General features: G+C 37.0%; 1 protein-coding gene across 1 annotated transcript; it reads right to left on the minus strand.

Annotated features, from left to right (window-relative positions):
* Window positions 1-801: 801 nt before the first annotated feature.
* LOC150099651 (uncharacterized) lies at window positions 802-25,683 on the minus strand. Its single transcript, XM_090403473.1, has 6 exons — window positions 25,575-25,683; window positions 18,452-18,507; window positions 15,337-15,444; window positions 11,642-11,671; window positions 7,126-7,164; window positions 802-1,103 (listed from the first exon to the last, which is right to left on the minus strand). Exons 1-6 carry the CDS (start codon window positions 25,681-25,683, stop codon window positions 1,038-1,040), a joined length of 408 nt encoding a protein of 135 aa, XP_090259599.1. The 3' UTR covers window positions 802-1,037.
* Between the last annotated feature and the right edge of the window lie 1,641 nt (window positions 25,684-27,324).

Consider the following 27,324-nt stretch of genomic DNA (forward strand, 5'->3'; position numbering starts at 1 on the left):
CGAATATTGGACGAGTGGGCAGGCGATCATGTCTCCAATAAGGTCCGGCTAGTGCAACTCGTAAATGCTGTCGATTGTATTCCCGTAAGCTCTCTGGTCAACTTTTTTACGAAATTTTCATAATTTCTACATTCGAAGTGGATTTAATATCTACTGGATTTATATGATTCCTCATATCATTCAGAATTCAAACTTAGGTCTTACTAATCAAATGACACTCCCACGAAACAAAAAGAAAATTATCAGTCAGAGCAACAGTAACATTTAGTTGATTCATATTAATATTTGAAGCTCACTTCGTGTTTATTTATTTTAATGATATTCACACTTAATATGATGATATAATGTGATTCTTTATCATATGACGATTGTGTTTGCTCAGGTTTGATGAAGTTTTTTTTTGTTGTTGTTGTCGTGTGGGATTTCCCCAATTTTCCTCATCCGTCCCTTAGGACAGGCTGAGCGCTGCAATGAGGAATTTTAAGGTGTATTTCCTGTAGATCCGTGTATGTGTGCGTGTATTCACGGGCCGGTTTGCCTGTTCTGGAGGACGAAAAACCCGAGTTTCCGGATGACAAAACACCCTACCTCAGTATGAGACCGACTGACTCACCTTTAATCGAAAGAGACCAGATAAAGGTTCCTGACGTCATGGATGGGAATCGAACCCATGTCTTTCCGACCAAAGGGCTTCGTCTACACCATCTGAGCTACGGAGGTTCTTAAGTGTTCTTATTTACTCTAAGATATTAAATAGTTCTTTTAGAACAAGCAATAATGAAGATATTTCAGATATTTGCATCATGTGTAATTTATATGATTTATTATCATATCAGAGGGTATGAACAGGAATTCGAAATTATGACAAAAAAGGGCATTAAGTCACTGTAAAATTTTGTAATAATATATTTTTTCTCAATCATGAATAATTTTTCTATTGAAGGTCGTTGTTTTTATAAACAGTTTCTTACAATGTCGGGCAAATAGTCTTAGTTTCTTAAAGAAAAACGTTTGAAATCTGGATATGCCAACAGAGATTACTTTTCCAAATCTTGGGGATTTCTACGAAACCAGCCTGGTCCGGTAATGTCTTCTAAGCACTCCTGTAAAGAAAAGGGGAGAAAATTAAGAAATCACATAACCGCAACGTGAGTAAAATAATAATGTAGGAAGAATACTCAATTTCTCTGAATAATAAGTAATTGTTGTCAAGCAAAGAGACAAGACGTAGCTTAGTCCATTTCACATTCATTCGTTTAACCGATACCAGTGATTTAACAAGATATTTAAAATAAAATAAAATAAAAAAAAAATAATAATAATAATAATAAATGCATAAAGTATTTCTTATGAAGAAATTATATTATAGGAACAAAACAGCTGCGAATGAAATACGTATTTTCTAGCAGAAAAATAGTTCATTGAAAATATTTAGAAACTCCTCTAGAAATACAACTTACGTATGAATTACATCATGAAATAATTTTTCTATTTAAAAGCTAAATAATTCACAGAATTAAAAGAATATCCAGAAGAGTCTTCAATAATAGAATTGCAGTATCGGCCACACCGTAATTAATTACCAGCTATATGGACTACTAAGTATCGCACTGTAAGAGGTCGCTAGAATCGATAATGAAAAAAGTAACGGCAGTTAATTTCTGTAGTCTTACGTCTTTCCGGAATTAAAATATGGAATATTCTTCTGTCAAATACCAAACTGAATAACAAATTATGTTTTCGGACTGCTGCTTTAGTGAGATATATTGAACTTACTTTAATTTGGTTTAAAATATCGTAAACCGCAATGCAGTGTATATATATAGTCAAGTTTTTCTTGATTACAACTGGATTTAGGTGAATCGAGAGATACCGACTGACTACGGAGCTTATACTGCTCAGAAGGTCGGGTGAACTGCTGGAAATAAAGTGGCCTGGCTGAGTCCAGTTCGCTAGATCGTCATTCTTCCCCAAACACGGACTACCTGTCTACTGGCCAAATCAGTCAACCACAGACCATACCTTAAAATACTACGACAATAGCCTTTGTAAGACGTGCTGCTTGTAAAGAATCGCTAATTCTTGCATAAATTCCACTCCCATTGATACCAGCCCTTAATGCTGAGTCATGCCTTCACAAAACAACATGAATTCGTTGCCCGACGAAGCGATTAAAAACCACTTTAAACTATTTTTCCATCACAATCATTAGTTATCCCATTGATTTTATTTTTGAAGAGCGCTCGTGGATAAAAGAAAACTAACGAAATGCTAAAAACAAGTTACTGGAAAATATATTGATCTGTTTTCTGTTTTCTATCAATCTGTTTTCTGGATTTCACATTAGATAGGTTTGTGTATTTCGAAGCAAACTGTGGTCAAGTTAGTGCAGTCTCCGTATGCAATGTGATTTAGTTGTTCTTTGCCGTCACAAAAGTAATGAACTGTGCGCATGTCCAAAAGAGCATTGTAAAGGCGAATGTTTTCTAATAATCATGTCCAAAACTGATATAATCGACGTTCACATCAATTATTATTATTATTATTATTATTATTATTATTATTATTATTATTATTATTATTATTATTATTATAAAAACCTCCATGGAGTCAAAGACTCATCATGGGAGGTCCACTGTTATACACACAGTTTATCATACTGTGCCTTAAATATATTCACTGTCTCTGCACACACCACACTCTCGGGCAAAGCATTCCAATCACTCACCACTCTCCATGCAAAAACCCTGCTTCTCATTCCCTTGCTCACACCCTACTTATACAGCTTCCAGGAATGACCTCTTGTTCTCCTGCTATCCTCACGCATTCTGTGCAAAACCTCCCCGACATTAATCTGATAATAACCTCTAAACAGCTTATATGTCTCAATTATAACCCCCCCCTCTTCCTTCTATCCACCAATCTCTGCAAATTACATTTTGTCAATCTGACTTCATACTCTACATTCCAGAGACCAGAAACCACCTTAGTCAATCGCCTCTGAACTTTTTCCAACGCAATTTTATCTTTTTGAAAACCAGGTGACCAGATCTGTGCACAGTAATCCATATGTGGCCTGATCAAAGCCTTATAAAAAGGAACCATAACATCCTTACTTCTACAAGTCAATGTCCTCCGCATCTTTCCCATTATCCGCTGTGTTGTCTTCACTATTTTAGTAACATGTCCTCGAAATTTTAGGTCCTTGTCTACAATCACTCCCAGATCTATCATTTCCTCGACCTCTTCCAAGATATTCGCACCGATATTGTGTACTTTACATCCCATTTCTGCTTCCCAAATTTCAAAACCTTACACTTTGAGATATTGAATTGACATCCCCACTTATTTACCCATTCAGCCAGTGTATTCAAGTCCTCTTGCAAAGCTACAGCATCCACACTACTCCTGATAGCTCTGCCCAACTTTGCATCATCTGCAAACAACTACACATCAGCATTCAGACCTCTCCAGATATCATTTACATACAAAATAAACAGCAATGGACCCAAAACAGACCCTTGAGTTACACCACTGGTAACTTTCCTCTTCTGGGATATCGCTCCTCCATAGACAACTCGCTGATACCTATCAGACAACCAATCTCCAATCCAGTGAACCAATCTACTGTTCAGCCCCATCCGTTCCAATTTAATTACCAGCTTGTCATGTGGCAATTTATCAAACGCCTTTGCAAAATCTAAATATACCACTGTATATGCAATACCCTTATCCAACGCATTTGTCACTTTATTATATAAAGTAAGCAGATTGCTAAAGCACGATCTTCCTTTAGTAAATCCATGCTGGCCCCCAAAGAGTATTTTTCTGTTGTCAACCCAATTCTGAACTTTATTCCTAACTAACTTCTCTAATACCTTGACCACAACTCCAGACACACAGACTGGTCTATAATTCAAAGCCTTATTCTTATCACCTCCCTTATGAATTGGAACAATTTTACCCACTTTCCACTCTTTTGGAACTTGATCCAGTGAGAGACTCATGTTGAAAAGATATGCAAAAGCTGTCTGGCACATTCCCTCAAGACACGTGGTGAAATAGCATCAAGTCCCACAGCCTTATTTACATCAAGTCTATTCAATTCCTCATATACCTCCTGTTCACTTACTAACAGTTCCTCCTTTCCCACTGCTTTCAAGTTCTGCATGATGCCACATTCACAAGAATGAAATACCTTTAGAAATTGCTCACTAAATATCTCAACTATATCCTCCGCAGCGTTTATCATTCCTCCGTTTTCGCCAATCAATTCCATCCTACCATAATCATTCTTTCTTCTACCGGCGACATATCGAAAAAAACTCCTTAGGATTTTTTTTGGCCGCTTTAGCTAACTGCTGTTCATACTGCATTTTTTCTACCCTTATCAACCTTCCTCGCCTGCTCTTTGTACTTCTCGTGCAACTGGTTGTTATAAATACTCATTTCGTGTTTCTTCCATAATACCTTCTTCTTCTTCCAGATTGCATACCTTACACCCACTCTATTTATCCTCTTGACCCTTGGAATACACTCTGATATTGCCTCCACCAAATAGTTTTTGAGTATGGCCCAAGCAGCATTAATATCCTTTCCATCCAGTTCCTCTTTCCAATTTATTATCGCAAGCTGTTTCCTGAGCTTTTCGTAATTATGTCTTATAATTCCACATATATCCCTTTCTAACAGACGTCCTCGAATGACTGGTCACCCTGCACGTGATCACTTCATGGTCACTCTCACCAACTGGTGGAAGATTTGACACCTCATTTATAATAACATCATCTGATGAGATGATCAAGTCCAATACTCTTGATCCTCGTGTACCCTCTTTACCCCCAGATGCAGTCTCTTGCTTCCAGTCTATATCACCATAATTAAAGTCGCTCATAATGATAACTCGTTTCTTGCTAGCTAGGCCAATTTGCCTATACATTTCCTTCTTATTACCCTCCATATTACCAGGTGTATAGCAACACCTAACTAAATATTTCATCCTGTTTACTTCTACCTCACACCATACGGCCTCAAAACCGTGACCACTATTTGCACCTTGCAATTCCACCTTAGATGGGCACAACTCATCTGCTACCATTAACAGTACTCCTCCTCCCTTTCTTCCCTGTCTATCTTCACGAAAAATATATCCGTTCATCTCTATTCCTGTCAGTCTGTCATCGTCATCTAGCCATGTCTCACTTATACCAACAATTTTGGGGCGAACAGACTCGAGCAAAGCAACAACTTCGTTCCCCTTATTTCGAATACTTCTAGCATTAGTGAATAAACATAAGAAATCATTACTGCGTCTACAAGTCCTAAGAACGTCACTCCTACGATGTGACTCTTCAATACTTTCCCCAGTCACTTCCTCTATATTACCACCAATTCTACAACTTTCTTCACACCTGAACTCTTTCCACCCATCCCAAGCCATCTCAATCTGTGTTTGTCCGCTTACACATTCACCTCTGAATTCAGCACCCGAATGTTTCATAAAGTTTCTTCCCGTTCACCCTGACTTCCCCCGTTTCCCAGTTCGTGTTGTACCTCCACTCTCTCATTTACTTCATTCATAATATTCACCTCCCATTTGCAAGTGAACAAATTAATTATATCAGCTTTGTTAGCGAAGTGATATCTCTGTGACAGGGTTTTACTTTATTCATTTACGCTACTTTTTACGTTTTTTTTACTATCTCCATAAAGTAATATTCATTTATGAACATACCAGCCACTGAATTACAAATATAAACGTTCACTTGCGCAGCGTATATGCAAAATACTAGGTCACATGCGTCACCATATTCTAAGCAACTACTCGTATCTGAGAATGCCATTTTGTCAGTAATCGTCAATAGGGTTGATCACAATGAGAAAAACAAATGATCTTTCGGAGTTAGATAAATGGCTTATTGTCGGTTGGAGTCACGATGTTGAAAACAGCAGAGCTGACTGGTTTCTCAAAAGGTCACATGTTCAGGGAATTCAATCAGTGGAAAATTAATCCACATTGATTGTCTAAGAGGCGTTATTGTAGTCCTAAGACAGTCTGTCAGGAATTCCTGTGTGCATCAATTGACCGAAATTTCATTTACTGAAAGCTGTTAGTACCCTATTTCACAGAACTATGCTCAGAGAATTGAAGAGGATCGGTATTGGCAGTAGCAGGCCTATATGGAAACCAATTATTTCTGCAAAGAACCGGAATGTTCGTCTACGGAGTTGTCAGGAACACCGTGTCTGAAGATTGGTCATGTTGTCCGACCAGTCAGGAGAAGTCTTGTTCTGTATCGACGGTATACAGAGCAGCAATGAACTCAGCTTGCCTTGTAAACTCAAATTTCCGGCGATAGTGTCATGGTGTGGGATCATGTTTTGTTGGTATGGAATAGGTCCCCTGATATTGCTGGAAGGTCGGGTATCCAAGGAAAATGTTACCATTGTTGCCGATCAAGTCCATTCAACAATGTTGACTCTTCATCCAGCTGGTGACTGTTGTTTCATGGACGACAATGCTACAGTTCATCGCGCAAGAACTGTTCAGCAATGGTTCCGAAGGCATGCCAGCGATTTCCAGCATCTTCTCTGGCAAACACAAATCCAAGAATTAAACCCATTGAGAATGTATGGGGAATGTCAGAAAAACGGATCCAGGAGCAAAGTCTTCATCCGTCAAATCTGATCCAGTTAAAGGATGGTCTGGTGAACACCTCGTATGTTGTAGACACGGATGCAATCCAATACCTTGTGGAATGTATGCCGAACGCATGTGCTGTAATTCGGTAAATCAGGTCCAATACAGTTTTACATAAACGCTTCTAATTCAGTGGCCAGTATGTGTAGAATACGTTTCATTGTTATTTATGCTCCCTGTGAATATTATATTATGTAATTAGTATCTGGACAGATTCGGGAAAATTTTCCTGAAACAATTAATTCATATTAGAATTTCTTTCAAAATTCCTTCAATATTTTTCTTTCTCAGCTTTAAACATTAATGCGAAATTCAAATACTGTTTTCGAAGGAAAAGTGAAATGCATTTCCTTAAAGAAAAATATCGAATTAATAAAGAAATAAACTCACACGTGTGAGAAAAAGAAAAGAAAATTAACACTTACATAAAAGGCATACTGTGAATATATCTCAGGATTCTGTTTCTGCAAAGAAAAAATTTCATTACTCTTGTTGCTCATATACAACTAATGTTTACATATTACTTCTTAAATACGAGGATTGAAAAACGCACTGGCAACACTCGTAGTTTGTTTAAACGTAACTCACCAGTCCTCACTGGTACTGATAACAGAATTAATTATGAACTGTGTGTGTGTGTGTGTGTGTGTGTGGTTTGTAGATTTCAGCACCATTGTACAATGACTCACCAGAGTAACGTTCTACTCATTGACAACAGTGTTGCCAGTACTTTCTTCTCAACCTTGATGTGTTTATTTTGCTTTCCCTTGCTATTTTGTCTTACTTTAAGCAATCAGTTTTAATCTAACAGGATGATATAATTCTCAATGTTTATGAATATTTATGAAATGGATATTGTTAGTCTTCGTCAAAATAAGTAAGATCATAACTTGTGATTTTCAATTTTTGTCGAAATATATTGTAGGATTGTTAAAGAAATAAACTTTAAAAATATTTTCCTGAATAAAGAGCTAACTTCCTTTGAATTTATTTAAATATGAATTTTAGAAATTGTAATTCTAGGTTAAGGTCTGCAACCTTTGTTAGGTGGGATTAACATAAAAAAAATGCCACAAAATATAATAACATTTACTAAAGTGATGCGAAACAAGTCCTATTTAAATCCCTTTATATACATTGTTATGTAGAACATCAAATTAACCTTATCATCATTGATATATTTCCCAACTTGTCATTATCAAATGCAACAATTAACTACATTATTTGTTCACCATTTGGAAACTTCAGTAAAACAAAAAAAATGGCATATCCCACACTTTAAAGAAACTGTCCTTATGTGAATATTAACTTCAATTTCCACTGTTCATGGTGGCCGTTTGTAGCTATGTGGCATTTAATATAAATATTCTCATAGTTTTGTCCGTTTGGTTTAGAGAAGTTGTCTTAGTTCAGATTTTCTTAAACCTGCACTGTCAATTTTTATCGTCGGAGACGCTCAATTATTGGTGGCTACCAGTAAATCTACCGTTCTCTATTCACAGCTAATCTTTCAGACATTATCCACCTTTGGAAACAAGAAATGGAGAGATTTTCTGAAACGTGTTCTCTTACGTTACATTGCCAGGACAGTTTATTGGATCTGGCAGGAAGGCCTAGTTACCATATTAGTATTAGTGATTTATCGCCCATTCTTTGCAACTGAGTTGCCAGTTTCCTGTCTAGTTGTTCAATACGTGCACATCATGTTGAATTATTTCCTCTTCTAAATTTTCGTCACCAATACCGAAGTATTATAGTCCCTTGGATTTTCACCAAAACTCTTCTCGTGTACATAAATCACCTTATCTCACTTATCCCAAATCTCATTCCTAGTTTGCTGATGACATTTATTCCTCTTCTTCAATGACAAATCTTGCTTTTCAGATATCAACGAAATTGCTTAACATTTATCACTTCAAGACCTACCATGACCAATGACTGAAACCCCATCTCCTGACCATTCTCAGTAGAGTAAGGGAAACCTTGTCAAACTTTAATGCTACCAAAATGGTTGTATTTATTCGGAATTATGTCCAAAGCAGCGAAGCTATAATGCCAGTGTATTCGGCCTGTTAACTGTGTGTTCTGACCAGTATGCCTGTTTGAAGGGATGAAAAACCGGAGTTTCCTAAAGAGAAAAAACCCTGTCGCCACTGAATGAGAAGAGATTATCCGGATAATTCAACAACTTCATATAAAGAAGAAAAAAACTTATAAAGGTTCGTCATTTCCTATATGAATTATAAATGTTACTAAAACACCATCCTGCGTATAAAGAGCTAATAAGCTTCATTTCGGCAATGAAAACATTACTTAAATTAAGGGGATATTAAATCCCACATAGTTTTAAAACCGAATAAGAAACTCAAAGATTGGAATCAGAGAGTTTCTTGCCGAATATAGTAAACTATAAAGTATCGGCGACACTAGAGTTAGCCAATGCAAGTGATCTAGTATGTAGTACAATACCGGGCAACTCGTTGCAAAGGTGGAGGAAGTTCAGATCGCTATTCTTAGGTATTTTCCATAATGTAGAAACACATTTCCTAGGAAATGTATGCTGTTATTACATTATGGAGGGAGGTCACTACCCAGACCGGTTTCAGCCTTATGAGTAAGTAAAGCCGTCTCTAAAAATTCGGACGATCCCTAGGCCACTCAATCGTAGGCGAAAGACCATCCATCTCAGCGTTGGCTCCACTCAGTGATGGCCTTCCACCCACACGCCACCACCGAGCAGAACCGCTCAAATTCCGAAGAAAATCATTCACCGACAAAGTCCCTCAGCGGGCCGTGCCGGAGAACACTTTCTCCGGAGATTCAAATTGCTCCCTTAAGGCAAAAACCCCCAAGGGAGCAAACTCATAATAGCCCCCACCGGTTTCAGCCTTTTTTGAGGCTTCATCAGTGAGTAGCTAGACCTAATACCAAAGTGTATAGCGAAAAGAACTTATGTACTCTGCGAACGAGTTATCCAAACAGGTGCAACCATTAAGTTACTTAAGTATAAAGAGCTAATAAACTTCATTTCGGCAATGAAAACATTACTTAAATTAAGGGGATATTAAATCCCACATAGTTTTAAAACCGAATAAGAAACTCAAAGATTGGAATCAGAGAATTTCTTGCCGAACATAGTAAACTATAAAGTATCGGCGACACTAGCGTTAGCCAATGCAAGTAATCCTAGTACGTAGTACAATACCGGGCAACTCGTTGCAAAGGTGGAGGAAGTTCAGATCGCTATTCTTAGATATTTTCCATAATGTAAAAACACATTTCCTAGGAAATGTATGCTGTTATTACATTATGGAGGGAGGTCACTACCCAGACCGGTTTCAGCCTTTTTTGAGGCTTCATCAGTGAGTAGCTAGACCTAATACCAAAGTGTATAGCGAAAAGAACTTATGTACTCTGCGAGTACATAAGTTCTTGCACCTGTTTGGATAACGAGTTATCCAAACAGGTGCAACCAGGATTACATTATGGAAAATACCTAAGAATAGCGATCTGAACTTCCTCCACCTTTGCAACGAGTTGCCCGGTATTGTACTACGTACTAGGATCACTTGCATTGGCTAACGCTAGTGTCGCCGATACTTTACTTTATAGTTTACTATATTCGGCAAGAAACTCTCTGATTCCAATCTTTGAGTTTCTTATTCGGTTTTAAAACTATGTGGGATTTAATATCCCCTTAATTTAAGTAATACCATCCTGCGTTATTTCTCGCAAAACAGATCTCACTTTATCTCCCGTTGTTTGAAAATAATCAGATCTTCAGACAAGATCCGATTTCTCTGAATGCTTAAATTCACCTCAACACTTTGTAAACTTTGTTAGCTACATCCATAGCATCCTCATCCATCAAACAACTTAGTGGACGTTTCCGCTCCAGCACTATTTGTATCAATAAGCAGCTAAGCCTATTCAAATCCCATATCACTCCAACTTTAGAATATACTTTTCTCACATATTATGATGTCCACCAGAAACATTCCAAAAATACTTGTTCAGTGTCCACTTTTTTCCTTATGGACTCACTACGTCTTTCTCATAATCTCTTTGTTTCTCCCAATTGCTCTTCTATAGCGATTTTATGGCGCTGTGCTGATAATCGAAGATATCTGTAATTCCTCCGCTATCCTGTAAACTTGTAAACCTAAGTGAGCAGTTGGTAAGCATCCATTAACGGGAAACCTGAGATTATCAAACCAATATCTCGATCTTCTCTTTCATTCAGTCTACTTGCCCTTTGGAACAACTTTTCTTCCACAGTCTTCTAGGACTATCTCTTCCAGCTATTCGAGAAATGCATTACTTAGCTCTTAACCATTTGTCCACACAGCAGTGATGAGCTGTAGTTTTTCTTTTTATTTCATCGTCTCATAACTATGTTATAATTTTTGTTTTTAGTGTATATGAGACTCCGCGCAGTTAGCCTAGTGGCTTTGCGCTTCGCAACCATATGCATGCGGAAGGAGTGTCCTAGGTTCGATTCTTGTCGGAGACGTGAGGAGCTTAAGGATCTTCCTCAGCCATTCCCAATTTAGCCGATCTTGGGCGTGGACAGCAGGGTGTTTTCCCCAGTTTATCCTGGGTTTTTACATCCCACAAAGCAGGCAAACCGGCCCAGTAAACGCACACTTTGACAGACATGAGATACTACCGGGAATAAGGAGCAACCAACCTAATTCCGCGAGATTATCGATTACGAAAGTTTGTATGTGTAGGCCTGCGCGAAAGCATAACATACAATGAGAGTTTATGTGCATATTTTGTATACGAACTATTATAATAATTCAGGAAGATGACTCCATCTCCAGTTTTACAAATTAGATAATATTTCGTTAAACCTCAGATATTTTGTTTAATTTTCTTCGAGTTTAATAATAATGTGCTGTCTGTTTTAAACTTCTACCACTTCCAATTACAACTTACCTTGAATTTCTCAGCAGCGCAGTCCATCACCTATAAGACAAGAAGGAATAAAATTAAAATATGCATTCAACGGTAAATATACGTTACAACTTTTTTTTCTTTCAGGAAAGTATACATGCAGAAATAAATGATATATACCATTCACAATGAAAACACACACAAAATCCGCACAATATCTATCATACCGCTTCTTGAATTCATTTACAGACGAAGCACTCACAACTGAGTCACTCAATGCATTCCATCCATTCGCCACTCTCCAAGCGAAGAATCTAGTCCTCAAAAATCTAGACTCGAGTTTTCGCTTTACACTTTTTCACATTGAACTGATACCCAATATCTTTTATAATATAATACCAGTTTAAATTCCAGGGATGATCGCTTTTTCTTCCACTACTATCTCACTGCTGAAATATTTCTTCTGCATCAATCTTTTAAAAAAACGTTTGGTAACTTATATGTCCCTCTTCTCCGCCTATCAACCAACTTCTGTAATCCGCAAACTCTCAATCTATCAATGTAGGGAACATTCCTTACAACACTCAACAACTAGGCCCTCAAATCAAAAATTGTTTCTACCACTTCCTCATCTCCAAAGAATCCAGGCGACCAGTCCTAAGCACAGTAATCCAGATGTGGACGTATCAACGACTTATAAAGAGGAATAATAGCATGCGTTATCTCTGCATGTTAGTGCGGTGTTCAATAGCCAAGGAGTCCTATGATCTATTTTGTACACCTTAACAATATGCCCTCTGAACTTCAACTCTCTATCCACCAACACCCTCAAGTCCCTAGCCTCATCAATCTCTTGGAGTACAGTTCCATCTATGTGATCTATGTGGTACACAGATGGTAATCTTTTAATCCCAAAATGCATAACTTTACACTTTTCCACATTGAACTGATATCCGGTATATTTTGCCCATACTGTCAACTTATTTAAATCATCCTGCAAGCTCTCTACATCAACTTGATTAACAACTTTGCATCATCAGCAAACATCATCAGCAAAATTAAAGAATAATGGTTCAAGCACAAAGCCATGCAGCACACCACTGGTTTCCTGCTTCATTCTGGACTCTCTTCCTCCATACATTACTTTTGGTATCTCTCCATGAACTATTCTCGTATCCACATCACCAGTTCAGTTTAATATCCATCCTCGTTTCTTCTAATTTGGATAACAGTATTCTATCGAGTATCCTGTCAAAAGACTTAGAAAAAGCAAGCAGTGTCACTTATAGCCATTCTCCCTTGTCTAACTTCGCTGTCACTCTATTATAAAAAAAGTTCATAAATTACCGAGGCAAGAACGACCTTTAACAAAACCATTCCCACCCCCCAGAGTATCATATTCTTAATCCACCCACTCCTGGATTCTGTCTTTAACCAACTTTTCCAACAATTTTCTTTTACCACCACTCCTGAGATGGTGATTGGTATGTAATTTTTAACCGCAGTCTTTGAGCCTCATTTATGCAAAGGAACTATTTTACATTTTTTCAACTCCTTAGGATCCTTACCAGAGCTCAGACTTAAGTTAACTTCAATTCTCATGTCAGTTATTGCTACATAAGACACAGAAATATCTTCACTCGAGTGATAGATTTTGAAAAGCTGTCACTTAGTAACTCTACTATTACATCTGAATTTGTCACCTCAATACCATCAGCACCCACTATAGTTATCCTTCCAAAGTCATTCTTCCTTTTACTTCCCATGTAGCAAAAGAATTCTTTGGCATTTCTTTTGACTTTCTTGGCTAAGGTCTTCTCATAATCTGCTTCAGCTTTCCTTACTATGCTGGTAACCTTTCTATCCTGAGTTTTGTAATGCTCGTGAGGGTACTGATCACCTTTCTCCTTGTAAATCCTCCATAGCATTTTCTGTTTTCGCAGTCATTTTTAACCACAGTCTTTGAGCCACATTTATGCAAAGGAACTATTTTACTTTTTTTTTTCACGCCTAGTACTACTACTCATCCATCTAACACCTACCTTATTTATCTTCCTGATCATGGGGAATAAATTCCGATATTGCTTCCTTTTGATACCCGTTGATTATATCCCATGCGCTGCTAACATCTTTTCCCTGCAATTTCTTATTCCGTGAGATGGCTATAAATTGCCTCCGCAACTTGTTATAATTACCTACCCTGTATTTCCGCATATCCCTTCTTAAGAGAGAAATTCACAAATTTTGCAACAACCTACCAAGTCAATACCGCATGATCACTCTCACCAATCGGAGGTAATGTGGACACCTTACTTATGCATACGTCTTGTAAACCTATGACCAGATCCAACATTCTCACACCACACGAGTCCCTTCAGTTAGATGCTGTTTGAAGTAACTTCGTAGAAAGTGACTCAGGCTTACTTTCCAGTCGAAATCACGGTGGTTAAATCCCCTATTATAATTACACGACCTGCACTAATTGCGCTAATTTTCTTATGCATGTCTTCTACATCATCTCTTGTACCTCCTGGCCTATTGCAGCAACCAACTGTATTTGGTTCCGTTGGCCACTATTTCACACCAGATCACCTCAAATGAATTCCCATTCACACGTCTATCTTCTTGATATCCTACTATTTTTGGTTGCAGCTCTTCCGCTATCATCAGTATTACTCCTCCCCCTGTTTCTATCTTCTCTATCCTCCCTGAAAATACCGTACAGTTCCAAAAAGAGAATCTGCTGTGAGCATAAGCGAATGTTAAAATAGAAAATAACTAATTTATTTTTAAAGGCACTAGTTTCGTCCTTCTAGAAGACCTCATCAGGTTCATAATACATAGAAGAAAAAACCAAAAAGAAATGCATAAAAACATTACTTGGGTATATAACCAAAGTTCTAAATTATTAACGGATTGCTAACATTTGAATAAATTCACTGACGAATTGCGTTCTTGTTCTAGTGCATGAAGACGTGGTCTCGAGACCGCCGTAGCTGAATAGTAGAGAAGAAACACTCAGAACTTTTGTGGCTCAATTTGACATTAAGGTTAACAGGATTTACATCAATTTCTGTTGATTCTAAGATTTTTCTTTAACGTTCATCGTAGCATTTGATTTCGGATCCATTCCAGTTTACTGAGTTTATAGTGGACTGATGGTCATTGGAATCAGAATAATTAAGCATATGACTGGATAAGACCCTGGCCCTGGTTCTTCCCATAGGTGATACCTCTGAGATGTTCTTCTTTACGAAGCTCGATGGATATTTCTGTTTGTCCATAATATGGTGAATTACAGCCACACCAAATACGATACACACGTGAATACTTCAAATTGTGATGTTTAGATCTTACTGGTTGAAGTCAGCATCTATGTTTTCTTAAGGGGGATGAATAAGATACGAATCTTATATTTCTTAAGGATTTTGTCAGTTTGTTAGAAATAGAGCAGATATACGGAATGGTGATATAACCTTTCACATCATTACTCTCTTCTTATCCTGTGTATAAGATAAAGTAAATACAAATATTTCTGCTGCGATAAAACTTGCTATTTTCCTTTAAATTAAAAAACAGCAATGTTCTCTAAACCTCTCAAATAATAATTTTATAAAAAGCTTAAAACTTTGTAGAAAGGGTAGCTTAAATATATTGCTAATATTACATTTTCTTGTACAAATATGAAGTGGTTGCAGTCGAAGCACTAGTTAGCAGGATAAACTGTATATACTTACTGTAGTGATAATATCTGAATCCACACACATGCGATTCATGAAATCTGTAAAAGTATCTTCTGAAGTAGAAATATACTTTTTAGTGCAATCGACAACTGCACCTTTGAACTAAAAAAAAGAAGATAAATGTTATTATGTATATATTAATGTCATGGACAATTCCATGTAACTGATTTTAAGTTAGAGAAATTAACTAATTGTCTACAATACACAAAATAAAGAACAAATTCCTCAGTTAATTAATGTGGATAATAATGCCTGTCTCTCTCTCTGAATTTTCCTCAATAACTTATCCAATTAATAAGTAAACTTTATTACATTAATCAGACTGCGGTAGAAATTGAAAACATCATCCAATTGATTCTGTTTACAAAAACAGAATAAGGCAAATTTACATTCTATCTCCAGGATTCTGCAGTCTCTGTGGTGAGAAGATGTTTGAAAGACTGCAATTAAGACTACTGATGGGCCGCTTTATAATCCATAACTTAGATATAATGACGACATAGTACTAATAGTGGAGAATAACAATTACGAGAATCACTTCCTTGAAAGAAAAGAGGCATACTTTGACATATGGACTTAAGATTATCACCAATAAGACAAAACTAATTATTTTTAATGGGAACCATAATGAAAACACTTCGGGAATGCTCACTAAGATAGAAAAAGTTAATCGACTTATCTGTCGATGAGTTCACTGCTCTCTGCTAATGAGAATCATATAGAGGAAGTAAGAAGATGAATTATAATGGGAAGAAGAACAACGACACCGCACATCAAAAGAACTAGAATGATAGAAAAATATCCATCAATACGGAGATCAAATTAAAAAGATTCTTGTTCTTCTCCTTGGTTTTAAATGCACCAAATTCCTGAACATTGAACAAAGCAATTAAAACGAAAATCGTGTCTTTTGAAATGCAGTCCTGCAGAAGGATGCTTGGAGTTCCGTGGATGAGAAAAGCACCAATCTGAGCATCATATACAAATTAAATCTTAAAATTATCTATGCAACATGGTGAGAGAAGAATCCTTAAATATTTCGAGCACATCTCAAGAACAGAGAGCAAGATCATTCAAAATTATCCATGCGCAAAATATCAGAAGTCAGATTCAAAGGTTGGTGCCCATGGGAGATGGCTGAATTGTTCGTATACGAGGTCCGACACAAAAAAACGAGACTAACCCTATAGCTCGGGAATGGAGAGTGGGAGGGAAGAGACAAGAGATGGTCATAGAGCATGTTCTAACTTGTCACTGTGAGACAAGGCTCAACTCCGTCGCTTTACTCAGTAGGAGTGGACGCGTGTTCAAATATATAGACATTATCTTAACCCTGGTAGCAAAAGCTTGGAGGGAGGGCAAGAGTGAATAACGAGTTAACGTCAAGTTGCTTGTGAAACTGAAGAAATCCGCGAAGGATACTTTTCAGTTATTGACCTAGCTATACGGTGAAAGGTGAATGTTTCGTGCACGCGTTTTTGAATGGCACAAATTTTCGGAAGGCACACAAAGCGAAAGATGACGATCGCCAAGGCAGCCCACGCACAGCAGTTACCGATGACAGCATTAAAAAAAGTGCGAGATGTGATTCGAAAAGACAGACGGTTGGGTGTTCGAGCTGTAGCTGAGAAATTTCATTTGGACACGGAAAGTGTTCGACGCATTTTAACAGAAGAATTGAACATGATTTGTGCAAAAATGTGTCCAAAATGTTGTCAGATGAACAAAAAGAACGTCGCAAGGATCTGTCTTTGGACATTTCGCAACTCATTAAGGATGAACCAGATTTGTTGAATTTGGTAATTGCTTGTGATGAAACTTGAGTATTTACGTGTGATCCGGAAACAGTGCAGTGGAAGTTAGTAACATCTCCAAGACCAAATGAAAGCACGCATGTGTCGTTCGAAGTTCAAGGCCATGCTGATTGTTTTCTTCGATATTCGGGGTATTGTAATAGCAGAGTGGGTTCCCAGCGGCCAGACGGTAAACCTTGAAGTCTTGACGAAATTGCGCGAGTGCATGAGAATGAAACGACCAGAATTGTGAAGAAACGGTTGGATGTTTGCACCAAGACAACGAGCCAGCACACAATGCTTTGTCTGTGAATCAGTTTTTAACTAATCACAACATCATGGTGATTGAGCACCCACTCTATTCGCCAGCCCTGGTTCCCTGCGACTTCTGCCACTTCCCGAAGAAAAAGTCGGAGCTCAAAGGAACCCATTTTTTTTTTTTTCAGTAGAAGATGTGAAAGCAAAAACGACGGAGATCCTCAACAGCCTTTCAGAAAATGATCTGCAAAATTGCTTTGAACGTTGGCAGCATGGTATGCAGCTGCGTGTCAACTCAGACGGGAACTATTTTGAAGGAAATCGTAGTTGATTTTCTCAGTTTGTTAAATAAAAAGAGAATATAGATTTACAGTCTCGTTTTTTCTGTATCAGACCTCGTATGTATATTATAATACGGTATTAAAAGGTGAGAATATACGGATCTTAAAAAGTCTGTGCTTCACTATTGTTTTAATTTGCGTTTATGTATGAAATAAAATCTGCAGATATGAATAAAAGCTCTCGATTGAAATATATTATGCCTAAATTAATAACTGGAAAACATTGCATTATTACTTTATATAACACTTGGCTATTTATATAGCAAAGGTGCCACATAACAGCCAATAATTTGACTTCATAAAAATCTCAGTAGTCCGCGCTGTTATCTTAGTGGCTGTGCGCTTCGCAACCATAGGCCCTGTCGAAGGAGTGTCTTGAGTTCGATTCCCATCAGTGACTGGAGGAGCTTTATAAAGATTCTTCGCATCCCAAACAACATTCGAATCTAAGTCATTAAATTCGAATAAACTAAAGAAGCATTTGAATTTTTTTTCCTTATTTTGAAAAAAAAGAAAAAGAAACAATCTGTGCATATAATTAATCTGGATTCATTATTCCTGAAAATTGAATAAATGTCACTTTTAGATTAACAACTGCCATCAATACAGACATGTCACATAATATATCAATTTATTTCGGTTTACCTAATGAGCATAATGAAAGTTTCTTGATGGAATCTTTTGAAAGTATGAATTTTGAAACTCTTTAGTACTTACAGGTTCCGTATAAAGGGTCATACAATGAGCAGCCGCATTTTTATTTTCTTCCGAACCTAGAAAATAAAAAGAGAAAAACATTGGGAGTAAGAATCATAACAGTTCTGTTAAGCACCTTACGAAAACGGACTCATTTTAAGTTTCAAATAAACTTGGTTGCTGTAATTATGAGATTATAAATCATACATGATTATCATTTTAGTTATAATTATAATAAATATAATTAATTTAGATATTTATTTAGTATCTATATATATTAAATAATATATATAATTTTAAATAAATATATATAACATCAAAATTTTTGTTACTCCAACACCAACGATCACAAAGCGCTGGTGGAAAAGTTACTATCTGAAAAACGTTTTTTACTGAAGGAAAATTGGCTGAGGATGTCTTGACTACCAGTTAACCTTTCAAGAATATCAGACTCTAGTCAACAACGTGCACTCAGTGACAATAACAGCGAGACACCGCCTTCCAAGATGTCAATGATCACACTCATCGAGCCAGAACGGTTAGGGGTGATTTTGGAGGTCAGACAAACACCTGCCAGCACTCTCTCTCGCTCTATTGGCCTGACTTGATTAAGCTATGAGGTCGCAGCTTGACCTAACCGGGTTAAGCTGCGACGTATTCCCTGTTGCGTAGAAAGAGTTTCAAAGCTACACGTTGTCCAACTCATAACTGCCCATTTAGGCTTTGTCTCTTGACTGTATACGGTCAGTAGACTGGTTATAATAAATTGTAGTGAGATGTAATTGATAAAAAAATTCTCCTTGAATATGTCTCGTTATCATACTTGAAAAGAGATAGATCTCTTATTGGGTAATGATATTTAATGGTGAATTTTTCTTTAATGATCTTAATCAACTCGCGGCACATTTAATTTATTTGTTGTACTTAGATAACACACTATGGCGAGGTTTTAAGATCCCATACTAAACAAAAATGACTTAGTGTTTCCCTCGTATAACGCGGTACTTATACAACGCGGTTTCGATATAACGCGGTCTACAAATTGTAGTAATCTTTGTTGAACGCAGTACTTATACAACCCGGCTTCGATATATGACGGTCTACAAACTGTAGTAACCCTTTATCTTTTCATATATTTATCAACGAGCGACTTAAAAATGAAATTTTATCTTCCTTAATTTGCGTCTGCCCGTATTGCGCATGTAGTTATAAGTAGAGAATTTATATTAGGGAAAATACCCTTTAGCACGCATGTACGTCAATTGTGTAGCGTATAAAGTGTTTATTGTTGAAAATTGTCTTCGTTTTCTGCTAGAAAAGCGCATTAAAAATCATAAGTGTGTTAATCTCGAGCTGAGCACTTTATATTTTTTGGTGAGTTAAATACAATATGTAATGTTTTTTCATGTTAAAAAAATATTTTTATAGTAATGTCCACTTAGAGCGCTTTCGCGATATACGCGTTTGTTAATAGAGATTAAACCCACCCACTGTGTACTGCCAAGGTAACAACTGAAACAAGACTGAAGATACATTCGGTTTCGATCAGCACATGAGACTCAACTCTCCAATCTCTTCAATAGTGAATTAACTCTTTAACTGCTACGGTTGAGTTAACTCGAGCTGGAAAAAAATGGCGCCCTCAAATGGACACCCCTTGCAGTTTATGTAAATTTTATAAAACACTATTATTGCCATTTTTGTGAGTGAACAAGTGTATTTCAAGACTGTATGATGTTGTCCGGACTTCTTACATGTAAAAAAAAAAAAAATCAGCTAACGCCTTTTTATTCCCGTATACGGGAGTAGGCGAGGCCATTTAGCCCTATCTAACTTTTGGAGACTGAGTGGGCAGTTCAATCTCCACTGGTACCCAATCAGAGACAGATGGCCCAAGGCTATCACTAATTAAGTGGTACACAGTGAAGAGAGACGGCTCAAAATGTGCCGCCATCTCGTGGTCCCTAACCCTAACACAATATATTTAATGTCTGAAATAATGTGGGTTCTACGGTCGATTTTCTTGAGTTTACGGGACGAAAAACCCGAGTTTCCGGGACGAAAAACCCGCTTGCCCGTGCCAGAGATCGACTAACTCGGGAACCGGTCGATAAAAGGTTTAGAAAAATTTCCTCTAGTCGCCGACTAGACTCGAAACGAAGTCTTTCTTCGTGTGGCCAAGCGCCGTGGTGTGCAACATGTAAGAATTTTAATTGATTTTATTTATAAATTTTTTGCAAAATTAATTCAACACATGGGACAATGTCAGTAGAATATAAAATCAGTAGTTAAAGGGTTAATTGATGGGGAAATATATTTAAATAAGGAGAAACTAATACAATTAATATATGACGTCGAACCAAATGGCGGGGAAAGTTCTGCCCAAGATTCTGATTGTGATGAATTCGTTAAAGAATTCAGTTTAAAGAAATTAACAGAAGGGTTGGACTTGACAAGAAAGTTATTTTATGGATAATGATCTCTCAATGGAGCACTCCGGAAAATCCACGAGACAATTGGATATTTGTTTAGCTCCGTATTATGAACTTTATAAAAAATTGCAGCATAGTAGTAAGCAAGGTCTTATTACTGACTTCTTGATTACTAAACCAGCTGAAGTATGCAATGAGAATTATAGAAATTATGTCCAAGATATTTCAAGTGATGACGACGTCCGCCACTCGTAAATAAAGAACATCTACGAAATGTTAGTTTCGAAGAGAGGGATGAAGATTAAAATATGCACTTTATTTTATTTTGTTTAAAACATTTATGTATTATGTACAATAAAGTTTACGTACAATTTACAATTTTTTATAATTTTATACTATGTATTTGTTTCATAGTTTATGTTTTCTTAACTTACATGAATTATCTAAATTAAATAAAAATATATTTTTGTTGGATGTGTCATTGTTTATATAATCTTAAATACGATTTCGGAACCTAACCCTACTTTTTGTATGTAATCTGAGTCTCGCATAACGCGATTTATATAACGCTGAATTTTTGTGGAATCTAACATCCGCGTTATACGAGGGTTGCCTGTAATTTTACTAAATAGAAAAGACCACTCACATGTAAGCATGACGGAACTGAGCTATGGTGCATGTGCATTGTCGACCAACTCATGCAGCAAAATCTGTTTCAAATCTAAGATGACCAAGAGGCGTTTAAATGAGCTAAAAGAGATAATTGCCATTGGTCATGCACTGTAAAGCGGAAGAGATATTTGTAATCTTTCCAACCAAAATTCTTCTACACATGCTTCATCTGAGGTTCAATATTCTGCACTTCAGATGAATTATCAGCAATGTTTTAAAATCATGTTCTTTCAGTGAGAATCACATGACGCCTTTTAGGACATACGTGGGGTTTAACGAACATAATTTAAGTTTCTTAAAAAAATGTAAATGACAGTGACATGATTTGTCGAATTAGAGGGACTTCGAGTAATAAGAACTAGTCAGATAATAAGAAGTAGATAAAGGAGTTAATCTACTTTCTTTCTTTACAATCAATTAGTCTTGTTGGTTTCCATCTTGAGTAGACATTATTTTTCTCGATTTTTTATTTTGAAACTTTTTACACATACATTTTTCAACTTTGATATCCAAGACTGTATTTCACATATTCTTATATGTGAAATACAGTCTATCAATAGAGTAAATTCTGAATTTCATTTTAGCCTAGTTTTCAGTTTGTTTTGGTTTTTAACTCGTGGCTAAGACACGCGTAGGATGTCGGGTATTATGGAATAGTTAGTATGTCATATTACTCACAAAGGCCAACTAGGAAATAAAAGATGCATCAGCACTTCTGTTTAGGGAAATATTCGATGGATCACAGGAGAAGAAGAGGAGGGGGGGGGGGGGCTCAGCGCATGCAGTGTGAGTTATGGGCCCATAATGCGTGTGCTCATATCAAAAATATTTGTGTGTGTGTGACTTGTTTGTGTGTATGACTTTTGCAAGTAGTCTTTAGTTATTTTTTCTAGGATTACTTTTTTTGTCAGATTTAATTCGTATATATGAACACATATTGTCCATTGTTTCGGACCCGAAAAAAAACATCCCATATTGTTCATACTATTGGTATTACCCAAGGGAAAAAAACATTATTTTTGAAAAGCTTTGAATAAAAAGAAATTCATAAACAGTAATTGAGGTGCGATATTCTGGATTATATCTTAGCACAGAGACATTTAATTTTCCTGAGCCGTTTTCGTTTAATTTTGCAAAAACAAAATAACATTCTGTTATTTTGTTTTTATAATATGATTTCAATGCCTTTACACTATCTTATTACATCTGATTTTTTCCTTCTAATGGAATGATAAACAGAATTAATAATCCTCAACATTTGCTTAGCATTCTCTAAACAAGATAAAGTTTAGATAATAATTTACCCTTAGGAACATATGATTTCTTTTAGATACTTTTATAACTTGTGGCAAGTAAGAGGAAGAAGTTCATCATTCTTTCTCTTACTTGCCACATAACGAAAGAACTCTTTGGGATTTCCTTTGGCCTGCTCGGCTAAATTCTTCTCATTATCTGAGGCAAGAAAGGTGACGACTATGGTCACCTTTCTTGCCTGAGCCTCGTACTGTTCATGAGTTTGCTGGTAATCTTTCTCCTTATATACCTTCCACGGCAATTCCTTCTTCTGCAGCTAATGATTATTGGTATTACTCATCCATCTAATTCCTACCTCATTAACCTTCCTTACCTTAGGCATACAATTTAATATTGCTTCCTCTAGATGCTCCTTAACTATCTCCCATGCACTACTAACATTCTTCACTTGCAGTGTATTATGCCATGTCACAGATTCAAGCTTCCTCCTAAGTTTACCATAATCATCTGTCTCCTAGTTCCACATATGCCCCTTCTTGATAGAATATTCCTCATGTTTTACAATCTTGCCTTGCTGAAGCAATCCATGACTGCATGGTCGCTTTCGCCAATCGGAGGCAATGTGGCCACCTTGGTTATGGATAGCTCTTCTGATCCTATCACCAGGTCCAATCCTCTCACAACCCTAGTCCGGTTCATTACATGCTACTTCAAGAAATTATCTCACAGTAGGTGTATAAATTCCATTTCCTACCTACCATGTGATCTTTCTTCATTCCAGTCTATATATATATATATATATATATATATTCATAACTAAAGTACCCCTTAATAATCACTCGACCTGGACTCATTATGCTAATTTGAAGATGCGTGTCTTCCAGATCATCCGTGAAACCGCCTGACGTATAGTAACCAACCGTATAATTTGGTTTACTGGCCTTGATCTCACACGTACTGCTTCAAATGAACAGCTACCCACCAGCTTATCTCCTATTCTTTTGGCTACAATTTATCTATTATCATCAGCAGTTCCCCTTCTCAAGCTTATTTTCTCTATCTTCCTTGAAAATACTAAATCCGTCACATTCTATCCCTGTAACTACATCATCTGTTGTTAATCAAGTCTCACTAATTCCTATAACTTTTGGCAAGGTTGCATTAACTAATGCTAAAAACTCCTTTAGTCCTGTTCCTGATATCTTCTTCTGGCATTAGTATATAGAAACTTCAGCATACCTTTAGTCCCCCACCTACCTTTACTTCCTGAACTGACTACCCTATTCAAGATTTTTGCTTGAGAGACTCACTGGCCTCATGGTACCTTCACACGAATTCACAATTTTCCTGAATTTGCTCAAAGGGACCTATTCAACCATGGCGCTGTCATGGTTGAATAGGTCTTGGAATAGACCTCACGACTCTGGTCCACTCTGCAGAGGTCCAGTTTTGATGATCCCGACACCAGGCGAGGCAATTCCCGGTGACAATCAGCCAACAGTGGTACACTATTAGGGAGTCGGCTTCCGTAGCTCATGGTATGCAGGGTACGCCGTACAGTTAGGTCTCTCACGCTGCTGGGACCTCCGACATTGAAACTGGATTAGATGTGTGCCTTCATTGCCCTGCAGTTGGTCTATACGAGCCTGGACAGTCTACGTCTACCCCTGTCATCAATGGCGTGTAGTTGGCCACCGCTTGCTTGCTGGATCCCGTTACGTTCGTTGATGGTATATCGCGGTAAACCCTTGATACGGTTGCCCTCGAGAACCCTAGGGTTCTTACCACTTGGGCGAAGAATGGCACATCTATCTGGCACCGATAACACGTCCCCGATTAAATTCGCTAAGATCGTCACATTTACCCTGCGTTCGATTTGGGTACGTTTCACTCTACGCTGGGGATACCAGCGTTAACCTCATACCAGTGTTAACCTATCTTTAATGTTTTGTCCACTGAGTGTATTTGATTACGACTAATTAGGAAAATGTGGATGATGGCTCATCACTCACATTTTCTTCTTTTTATATTATGGGGAAATATTTTTGTAGCCTTCATTTTTCTGCATTCAAGTTTTCAGGGCATTGGCTCAGAAGCATATAAAAAAATATCGGAGTAAAACTACTCCTGTAAAATTCACCATGAACTTAAAATTCCCATGACGATGTATATGCAAAGCAAGTGTGTCCTTCGGACTAGTTGCCAATCTTCAGAGATGAAAAATCCTGCCACCTCCAAATGATTTCTTTTTCTGTTAGCTTAAATGCCTCAGAGAAAGGAATAAGAAAAAATAATATCCTCGAGAACTGCAGATGAATGCGGAGAAGTCTGAAAAGTAACTGCTTTAACACAAACTTGAACCTTAATTTTTGCTTAGTAATTTAGTTTGTTTGTCAAGCGCCTTAAGAAGACGTCTTAGCAAATTTAGTTCAGTAGCACCTTACTTAAACACAATGTATCTTCTTATCTTCATTACCAAAATGGAATCAAACTCTTTAATATTTATTTTACGCTGTTCAAAACAGAGAACTCTACTCCGGCAAACTCTTTATTCACTAAGTTATCCGAACCGTCCAAGTAGGTCGAATATTTTCCTGATGATTAAAATCTGTAATTCGTATATAATAGACGACACACTCTTTCATCTTTTCCCCATATCGAGTCTGCATAATCTTCTTTAATAGTTAAAAGAACTATTAAAATATTGAAAAAGCTGTTAAGAGTTCGCTCCATTTAGATCACGCATTACAAAAAAGTAAAACACATTAAGAACATAAATTACTTACTACAAATGATCTCAATTGGATCGTTTTTCTCAACCTTTTCCACAACCTTTCCATGCACTGCGCAGGAGAGCACAGAAGCGAGAGCGATGAAAACGAATATTGCAGTCATGGTGTGTCACATGAATAAAAATGCATGGTGTTGCAAGAAAGATATATCTTCTTTTTCTATGAAAACAATCTTTTCTTTTTTACTTGATCACGTGAAAAATCACGTGTAACGTCTGTAGATTTTTATCCCAATATTCTATTGGCTACCACGTTAAGAATTCATTATAAACACCTCTGTCTTTTGATTCTCTCCATTAAAATTCCACGATGAAGGACAATTTTAATGGATAGAATCAAATTACAAAATAATTGTGTAATTAGTTTACTGTGAAGCTCCTGATGACGTCAAAAGTGATGTATCTCAATCTAACTGCCTGCAGACATATCATAATGTAGGAATGAAAATGCTTGGTTAGATATTGAACAGGCACTGAAGGATATCCAAGGTTAAAGTACGTAGGTTTTACGTATGTTAATGTATTAGGTTTTATATACAGATTGATTATCTGATTTGAGAGAGAGAGAGAGAGAGAAAGAAAAGATATGTGTGTGTACTCCGAGGTGCAGCACAAAATGGGTTCGCAAAAGGAAAACCAATTCTGAGAAATCAAACTGTGTTTTAAGTGGTGTTCAACGATGAAGAACAAATTTAACCATCCCACGAAGCGAATCAAAAGAAAAGAGCTCTGTTATTTTGCTGTCTTAGACAATAATCGTTCTAAATAAGCAATTGTGAATGCACAAGACAGATAATTTCTACTGTGTAGTCGCGATTTAAATTATTGTCATAATAAAAGTGAAGGAAATACTTCACCTTGATGTTAAGATTTCCTTGACGAAATGAAGGTCCTAATTTTGATCAAACCTATCTACGCTATAAGTATTAATTGCCAGATTATGTTATGTTGTGTTTTGTAGTCATACTACCAAAAGCAAGTTATTAGTGATTTTATAATGCCATTATATCCATTCTTTCACTTATTTATTATTCAAACATATTATGTACTGTTTTCTGAATTGAAAAATTAAATATAAATGGAAAGATTAAAAACAAAATATCTCTTTACGTATTTACATTATGAGAGCCAACTTGCCACAGCTTAACGAAATGAATCTAACTTATCAACTTAACCACCCTGCGAGCACTATGATTCACCTTGAAGGGGTTGTTCTGCCTTCATCGCTTTGTCTCCACGAAACAACAATAGCTTCGCAAATATTGCTAGAGGCTTATTTCAGGTCGACCATTCTGAAGGTCGAATATTCCTACGTCCGACAAAAATATCATGAAATATATTCTTAGCGTAATTTACTTTTTTTTATAATCAGCTAACGCCTTTTATTCCCTTATAAGGAGTAGGCGAGGCCTTTATACCCTATCTAGCTTTTGGAGACTGAGTGGGCAGTTCAATCTCCACGGTAGCCAATCAGAGATAGTTGGCCCATGTCTATCACTAATTATAGCAGCCAACAATGAAGAGGCTGGCAAACAAGTGCTGCCATCTCTTGGTACCTAACCCTAACAAGATATGTTACTGTCTGAAATAATGTAGGTACTACGGTCGATTTTCTTGAGTTTACGGAATAAACAACCCGAGTTTCCGATAGGAAAAACCCTCTTGCCTGTGCCAGAGATCGACTAATTCGGGAATCGGTTGAAGAAAGGCTTAGAAAAAGTTCCTCCAGTCGACGACTAGACTTG

The sequence above is a fragment of the Typopeltis vanoorti genome, chromosome 14 (genome assembly GCF_054136105.1).
Source record: "Typopeltis vanoorti isolate ZY-2024b chromosome 14, IOZ_Tvanoo_1.0, whole genome shotgun sequence".
Taxonomy (NCBI): domain Eukaryota; kingdom Metazoa; phylum Arthropoda; class Arachnida; order Uropygi; family Thelyphonidae; genus Typopeltis; species Typopeltis vanoorti.